Source organism: Lathamus discolor, chromosome 1 (assembly GCF_037157495.1).
Source record: "Lathamus discolor isolate bLatDis1 chromosome 1, bLatDis1.hap1, whole genome shotgun sequence".
NCBI lineage: Eukaryota > Metazoa > Chordata > Aves > Psittaciformes > Psittacidae > Lathamus > Lathamus discolor.
Genome location: NC_088884.1, coordinates 136,137,920 through 136,146,940, shown reverse-complemented (window position 1 = coordinate 136,146,940; position 9,021 = coordinate 136,137,920). Strand labels below are relative to the sequence as shown.

The window sequence follows — 9,021 nt, the reverse complement described above, 5'->3', positions numbered from 1 at the left end:
TTGTTTTCCTAAGTGTATTTTTTTAAAACACTTTAACCAACATCAGAATTAAGAACATGGGGAAACCTATGACAAAAGAATTTGAGAATATTTTGTACGTAGCATCTATCAATACTGTATTTGTCTTACTCTATACTTAAAAAAATACACCAGTTTGCTGTAGCTCCATGCTATAAAAAACATTTAACATCATTACTCAGATAAGAGATTCCCATATCCATAAAAAATACACTGGTGACATTCCATTGGAATTCATGGATTTAAGATCATTTTCACCACCTAAGATTCATGACCTTATATTTAAACCAGAAGGACTCTTTTCTTGTGTTCATCATTCATGGATAACTAGTCTTTTCCTGCATCTCAAATTAAGCAAATACAGATCAATGCAGAATTTTAAAAACAATTTCGGAAGCGAAACAGAGCAGGGAGGCTGTTCTGGACTGTACCTGCTGGTTAGTTCTCATTTTTCTCCTTTGTATTTCACAGTCACACATACGGTAACCCACCTCTTCCCAGTGAAAGCCTATACCACTTTTTCTGTCATTTACCTGTCATTACCTGTTCCCCAATACTTTCAGTCACTTTCAACATATAAACCTATCTTCTTCTAGTAAAGCTGAGGATTACATTGCATTATTTGTAATACGCATTTTAAGAATATTTTGTCATGATTTAAAGTCACTATTGGAAGATCAAAGGCCCTTTCTAAGGAGCATCTGTGGGAAGCTGAAATAAGAGGGGAGTGAATATCACGGTGCATCCTGGAACATGACTTCATGTCAGTTTTAACACGTGTAAACTCATTTTAGCATTAACAAACTACATTTTGCTTTGGGTTTTGTTTGCTTGTTTGTTTGTTTGTGGTTTTTTGTTTGGTTTGGTTTTGTTTTTTTCTCTTTAGCAGAATTAACAGCTAAATACAGGAAATCAGGAGGGGTTTGAGTAATAACACAGCTTTAAGAAACCTTGTCCAATCTTTTATGGCTGCCTTGTCCAGTCTTTATAGATCTAGCCAGAGACAGTTACATTTTGTGGCTGAATTGAGAAATTACTGAACTGTAACTTCTCTTTTAACCTTGGCCCTCATAAATTATATATTGTAGAGGTATACGGCAGGTTGATTTGTAAATCAGAAAATAGAAGTACATTGAGCAAGACTCCATTGGTCACTTGTGTTTAATACCTTCAGCCAAGTGGAAAAATTTTACAGAAATGAAGAAATCACAGTTTTTCATGTGAAAAATCTACATTTTGGCAATGTGTAACAATTGCTTGGAAAAGACATTTTCTATTGTTCCTTATCGGTCATAGCCTGGCTACTACATTTTATCAGCCATCCCTAAAGACATGCTTATGTATTAACATGAATAAATCAAACAGTTCAAGTAACATGCAATGATTTCAGCCTTAACTCTGCATGCAAGCACTGAAGAAATATTATATTAATTTACATTAATCACACTAAAAATGAGTTTATGCTAAAAGTATTGATGGTGTGGGGAACCTCCACCACAGCAAAGTTTGAACTGGAAGGTAGTTCCAGTTCTCACTGAATTCAGCAGTGGGTACCAGTAGCTACGGCCAGGTTTGGACATAATTTCTCATGGTTAGATGCCAAATCCTAAATTTCATGATCACTAGTCACAGAGTAACGTTTCCCTCTGAATTATCCCTAGCATCAAAGGCTGCCAGTTTTTAAGGGTGCTTTTACTTAGGAAGAAAGCCAGAATCTGAATGCTTTTCACAGAAGTTGTATTAATGCCGTGACCAAATCGAATTAAAGCACGTGGTCAGAGATGGACTTCACTGTCATTTGAAATCCTAAGCTACTGTCATATTGTAATGTACTGCATGCATCTCGCAACCCCCAGTAGACCTGCAATTCTTTTGTGAATACACTTGTCTCCTAAAAGATACAACACTTAATAATAGCTCTGCCATGAGATCAGCTGAGAACACAGATGCAAGTTGAAAGGATGTTAGGCTTGCTCTTAGAATCATAGAATAATAGAATAGTTTGGGGTGAAAGGACCTGAAGATCCTCCAGTTCCAACCCCCCTGCCATGGGCAGGGACACCTCACACTAAACCATCTCACCCAAGGCTTCGTCCAACCCGGCCTTGAACACTGACAGGGATGGAGCATTCACAGCTTCCCTGGGCAACCGATTCCAGTGCCTCACCACCCTAACAGGAAAGAATTTCCTCCTTATATCCAATCTAAACTTCCCCTGTTTAAGTTTGAACCCGTTACCCCTTGTCCTGTCACTACAGTCCCTGATGAAGAGTCCCTCCCCAGCACCCCTATAGGCCCCCTTCAGATACTGGAAGGCTGCTATGAGGTCTCCACGCAGCCTTCTCTTCTCCAGGCTGAACAGCCCCAACTTCCTCAGCCCGTCTTCGCACGGACGGTGCCCACCCTGGGGTCGGGCGGGAGCCGCCTCAGGAAGGCACGCGCAGACGCGGTGGGACGCAGCAGCATCACCTTCCCGCAAGGCGCTGCCTGACAACCCCCGCGGCGCTTTCACCATCACAGAAGCTCGGGGGTCCGGTGTTGCCGTTGCAGCCCAAGCCCACAGCACGCTTCTACTGCCCAGGCACCGCTCTCAGGGCTCACAGCGCAAAGCTCGCTCTACGGCGAGAGCGGCACCCTCAACCCCCGGCCGCTGCCCTCCGCCTGCACACCCCGGGACCCCGCCTGGCGTTGCGCTCATCCTCTACGGGAGAGGGCGCTGCGGGAGCTATATGGGCTTCCTAGGCTGCACTCTCGTTGCTGGCATCACGTGAGCGGAAGAGGCCGTTGCGGGCAGCTTCGGGTGCCGGGTGTTTGCGGCTGGGGCCGCTGGTGTTTCCCGTCCGGCTCTGGCCCGCGGAGAGAGCGGGGTGCCCCCGGCAGCCTCCGCCCCGCCTGTGGCCGCGGGGCTCGGTTGGGCGCCTTTCGCGGCGGCTGCGCCCTGGAGCAGGGGCGGCTGCTGCCTCCCGCCGCGGCTGCGCGGAGGGCTGTCTGTGGGGCGATTGCTGCGGGACTCGGAGGCCGTGAAGCTGCTGTCGGACGGGCCCGTGGGAGGCCGCCGGTGCTATAAGTAACTCTTAATGAGTTTTCCTCTTAAATGGGTAATCTTTTGGCTGACTGATTCCCGGGGATGTTACAGGCAGGCTGTGCTCTCGGGCTGTAACCCGGCAGGGTGCAGGAATAGCATGTTTTCCTGATCGTTTACACGCGTAGGGAGGCTAAACAGTGCTTACTAAGTAGCCTGAACAGATTGCTGTGTAGAATCGTTCCCATATATTTCGTGGACAGGCTGTGTCTTTTGCGGCGGACTGGAAGACACGGACTCAGTGCATGATCTGCCTAAGTCGTTTATGCCTTTTTTCTTTTTATAGTTACAGTCAAGGATCTTGACTATGCAGCCAGCCATACAGGATATTCACGTACTCGGCAGTCTTACCTCCTCAGGATCATGCCCACATTGTTCCAGTGTTCTGGTACAGAAAGTCATCAGTTGTGCCCCAGTGTTCCGTGAACAGATCAAGTCAGCACAATAATCATAGTCTTTCTCACACGCTCCTACACGCACTCCTGGTGCACGCAGAGCTGTGTACTTTTGAGTTCCTGATAGTGGTTGGCCAAGGACATGTTATGATTTATAATTTTATTAGCTTTTGGAGAGGCCTGATAGAGACATGATTGCATGTCCTGCACAATCCTTGGTTTTGAAGCATTCCCGCATTCTGTGATGTGATACATTTGATAGATTTCATGTAGATGAGGCTTTGTCAGTAACAATGCTGGAGAACAGAAAATAAGATGGAGCAATATGTAAAGGGACTTTATTAGAGTCTGGTGTGGTCTCAGCTCTCTTGAAGCATTTTTCTCAGGAAGCAGCTTTATCTGTAGCTCCTTGTGCTTAATTCTGTGTTTCTTTGGGACAGCGGGATTCATGTATGAGGAACTCAGTGATGTGCTTGGTCCTGGCACGTTCTGAAGGTGGTTGAGTTTGTTAACAGAAGTTGGACTGTACATCAGGACAAATCTTTGATCTCAGGTTTAATGTGTTCTGTTTTATGGGAAAGGTGCATTCTGCACAACCTAAGCAGTTTGTGTAGCAGTGAAGTGGGAGAGTTAGCAAGTCGCAGCAGTCTGAATGTGACTTAGAGCAGAAAGTAAAATCCTAAATCAGGAGGCAAAGGGTATGTTTCTGAAATGCAGCACCTTGTTGGTGTTCTGTCTGTTCATCTTACACACCTGTTGAAGAGTAACAGGAATGATAACATGATGCAATTTGGGAAACAAAAGATGGGCCCAGCAGTTGATGAAAGAGGAAGAAAATTGTTAGGCAGCAGCTATGGAATGTTATGTTGCCATAAGAGTGTCATATAAACAGCATCTCTTTGGATGCCCCAAGCTCTATGCACGTGACAGGACTGATTCCAGCTTGGTATGTTGGCCTTGTTTTCCCAACACCCTGGGGTTACTAATCTTCACTAAAATGAAAGATGTGGTGGTGGCCACCTGAGCTGAGGTATAGTGGGACATAGAAGAAAAGTCAGCAACTAGTTTCAAGTGCCAAGAGAACCTTTTTGGTTTTGCTGTGTGTTTGTCAGAGGGAGCAACCCAGCCATCCCAAAGAGAAAAATGCAGCCTAAAATTTAACTCCACATATCATCTCAGCATCAGGCAGTGTACCATGTGTTGTGTATTAATCCTGTTATTAACCCTGTAGAATTTTAAGGCACAAGTTCAGACTAAAATATTAGGAACTTCTGTATTTAAATAAAACCACCGAAATGTGATGTCACAGTGTTGCTCTTTTTTTAGTCTACGTAGAATCTGTGTAGTGTGAGGAGCTGTTCTGAATTGGGTGAATATTACTAATGTCTTAATTTTCTGAGTTTGGTGAGGGTTTTGCTTTTGGTTTGTTTTGTTCTGGCTTTTCTTATTTGATTGATCTCTGCAAGCTTGAGTATTGTGTCGTGTATGTCATTCATCCCCCCTACCTCTGCCCTGGATCTAGCAGGGACTAGACTGTACTTTGCTAGGTAGCCAGGTGATTATGCCGAAATCCATCTTGTATGTCTCTTTCAGAAGTTTGTGACTTCCTTGGCATTTTATTATTGTTTGGTGCATGATTAGTTTAATGTTGGTCCTATCTTACCTCTGCAAATTCTTCACCATAAATGAACATGCTAGAAGTACAAATGCTTTCATTTGAGTGTGTTGCATACTCATTTAAAGGCATTGCCAAAGAAAATCAGGACCCTCAGTGGATGTCTTTTAAACAAGCCACTTGTTAGAGCATCCCACAAATTTGAACAGCTTTCTTTTCTTACAGCTCCTTCTTTTCACCCTTTACTTTCTCCTGCTGCTATTACTACAGAGATGCATCGCTTGAAGGGGGAGCCCTGTGAACATCTTCAGTTCCACCTCTCACCACCTCCAATCTCTCTGCCTCCTTTTCTACCTCTCGGGCTCCCAGAAATCACCTGAAAACTCTATTCCTAATGAGAGAAAAACTAGAAAGCAAACTTTTTTGGCGGTGTTAGGAAAGTACTTTTGCTGTTAATGGCAGATGCGTCTCATGTATGCAGTGTGATGGTCTGATGCAGTATGTGGCTACGTCAGTGACATTAAACTGTCTGCCAGTATACCAGAAGGCATCAAGGGCATTCCTTGCTGGCCTTGTACAATCTCCTGTGTTTGCTGTTACAGGCTACAGGAGTGAAGTAATGTCTGTTTACTGTTTTTTAGCAAAAGTCTGCTTTTTTGAGATTTTGGTTAGACTACAAGGTTTAAGGTCAGCATTTGATTCCAGGAAGAAATATCTGCATTTATTACTAAGTGTACGTGATTACTTTCTTTGTCTTTTTTATATATCCTGTTACTCCCTTGCTAAAAAAGAAACTCCATAATTAGTGTTCAGTTCCTGAGCTCCAGTCCATACATGCAAGAAAAGGCATCAACCTAGTCAGACGTAATGCACTTATTTTTGCAAAATTCTGTGGTGGCCTTTTCAGATTTAAACAACCCTGAAGTTTAACTTCTGCCAGCTACAAAGATGCATTTCTTTATTCTGCATTACTGTAACAATTGACAGACACTCATTTGAGGTAAAGAGAACAGCCTGTTACATTTAATAGTATCTAGTAGCTGGCAAAAAGAAGGAAACAGGTCTTTGAAAAACATTAAAACACAAAACAAAGAAACACAGCGCTGTATTTTTAGAGGCTCAGAAATTTACTGTTTTAGTTGTGTATCTGTCCCCATAGTGTGTGTCTTCCAGGAATTGTTCTTGTTTTAAGGAAGCTTTTATGAAAGAAACTTCAATATCCAGAAGATAAATCTGACTTAAGAAAAAAATTATTTAATTGTATTGCATGGATCCTCTGCAATGTCTTATGTTTTTGTCAATAATAATAATAAAAAAGTATTGCCTACTTGCTGAATAAAGTTAAGTATAACACTGTGTGTGAGTGTCACTCATATGTTAATAGTAAGTTTCTAGTAATTCTCCAGGAATTGGCAGTGATGAATTTGGCAATAGATATCCACCACAGATGTTCTTTACAGAGGTATGAAACCTCAGAAAACTCTAGTACAGTGAGGTTTTTATTTGCTTGGTTGGGGGTGTCTATTTGCCACCAAACAGAATGTGATGTATTTATTCTGCTTTAAGAAAGCTTTTTGAGCAGGGTATTTGAGAGTGCTCTCAGAAGATGGGATCAAGTTCTAATTTAGAAATTCTCTTCCAGTACCAAGGGAGGAAGGAGTGAGGAAGCATGCAGAGACATGGATCCTCAGTCAGGTTTTTCCCTCTACCAGAAGACAATTAGTATGTGTGTGTGATACACAAAAGACTCAATAATTTGTTAGACTTGAAATTGTGGCATCTGAATGGTGAATTGAATGACTGCTATGATATACTGTATCCAGAATATATTCCGGAAATCTTCCTGCAAAGGAGAGGGACAGACTTTCTCCCTTTAAATGGAACATTATTTTCAAATTGGTCTGCCCAACATGTAACCTTGAATCAGACTCCTGAAAATGTAATTGAAGGGTTTAGGTGTATTTGATGGATTCTGGAGCTTAAGTTTCATTCAAGGTCATCCCTGTAGTGACTACTTTCACGCTTTCCATCCTGTCAAATTTTGTGTAGTTTTTTTGGTTCACCTGTCTTAGAGATCTTTACTGGATCCCTAGCTTTCATACCCATTCTAAAATTACAGTAGTTAGTGAGAGTCTTTTGATTCTAATTTCACTTTTTTTTGTTCATGCCTCACGTTCCCTTTTACTACTAAGAAGCTTTTTGTTCTCTATTAAATTAAACAGGAGAATCATTCTACTGTTGATAAGTTACAGTTGTCCAATTGAAGTGAGATGTTAAGCTTTATCTTGGGCTTCTTCCTAAAGTTGGCTGGTTTGCTACCTAAGTCATGTGTGTCTGCATTCAGTTACCTGTAAAACTGAATTTCAGAAAACTGTAATTGCTATAGAAAATGACTGGTGGTGGTGTGGTGGGTATTTTGTTAAATGTGACTGAATGTATTATGACTTCTTCAAATCTTTCAGTTAAGTGAAAATGACTGCAATCAAGCATGCTTTACAGAGGGATATTTTCACTCCCAATGATGAACGCTTGTTGAGCATTGTGAATGTGTGCAAAGCAGGCAAAAAGAAGAGAAACTGCTTTTTGTGTGCCACAGGTACATAGTAATACCATACTGTATTTCTTGTCTTCACCTTTTTCTTTTTTTTTTTATTCAGTGCAGTTGTTTTAGCTTTATTTACAGTATTTATTATTGCCCTATATAAAATAGATGCTTCCCATTGCTAATGGAGAAAATCAGTTGTAGTTTATACTTCCATTATTGCTTCTACTAAAAAAGAAACAAAACCCTGTACTTTTATTTCTCAGATCTCATTGTAACTTTAAATGAAAGAATCAAAGTTGCTTGTGTCTGACCAGTAGGCTTTTGAAGCAGCATTTATATAGTGCTTAAAAGGGAATTTGCTAGGTATCTAGGCTGATCAGCCTAAACAAAATGCAATACAGAGTGTTGGTTAGAGTCAGAGGGCTCTGGAAAGGCACAGTAACAGTACTGAGTTCTAATGCTCTTTTGAGTGTATGTGTGTTCTGTTACATCTCTTCAAAAGATTAGGTGCTTTAGGTCAATCTTTCAATAAATCAGCTTGCTAGAATATTTTTTTTTGACTGAGAAATCCCAGAAAATGTTTTTATTCTGACTATAACCTCCAGTTACCTCTGTGCATTCTCAGTTATGTGGCCATGGTCTGAGGTCTGCTGTATCAAAGGTGCATCTGAAAATTGGGTTCATTACTTCATGTGTATAGAGATGTATATCTGGTTGACTGAGACTTCAACTGAGTGGATATGGGGATGAAAATGTTTCCAAGGGCCTATTTTCATCAAATAAATATTATGAGAACTTCCCCACAGATAACTAATTTCAAAAGTTGAAGAACAGCAGAAATAGATGTTGAAATAACTTATGCATTTTGAAATTACTCTTCTACTTCATTTAACAGTGACGACGGAACGACCAGTGCAAGTGAATGTGGTAAAAGTGAAAAAATCTGACAAGGGAGATTTCTACAAAAGACAGACTGCATGGGCACTTCGAGATCTTGCTGTTGTTGATGCCAAAGATGCTGTTAAAGTATGTGTAACTATTTTTGGTTTAGTGTTCTGCTCAGAACATCCTTTTGGTTCCAAGTTAGAGTTAACTTCCTTGATTCTGACTGCTGTAAAGGTTAGATTGATAACATGTTAATTAGGACTTAGTGTGATACATTCCTGTGCTGCTTGTGCTTTTCCAAGAATATAACCCTGGTAAACTGAGTAAGAGTAGTCTAGATATGCTTGAATAGCAATATGTTGAATATCTGCCCTGTTTATTGTAGTGATCCCTCAGTCACTGTAGAGTGCTTGTGCTAAGGACCAGTACTTTTTCAAGTCTTAAAAAAAATATATGGCCATCTTACTAATGACATTCAGCT

General features: G+C 41.3%; 1 protein-coding gene across 4 annotated transcripts in view; it reads left to right on the top strand.

Moving 5' to 3' along the window:
- The first annotated feature begins 2,788 nt into the window (after window positions 1-2,788).
- The window catches only part of EXOC1 (exocyst complex component 1), a 31,408-nt gene continuing 25,175 nt past the window's right edge, over window positions 2,789-9,021 (top strand). For all 4 annotated transcript variants that reach the window (XM_065697046.1, XM_065697037.1, XM_065697026.1 and 1 more), the window contains exons 1-3: window positions 2,789-3,085; window positions 7,573-7,706; window positions 8,551-8,681. In XM_065697046.1, the coding sequence (XP_065553118.1) occupies window positions 7,583-7,706; window positions 8,551-8,681 (255 nt within the window). In that variant the 5' untranslated portion in view covers window positions 2,789-3,085; window positions 7,573-7,582. The remainder of the gene's footprint in view (window positions 3,086-7,572; window positions 7,707-8,550; window positions 8,682-9,021) is intronic.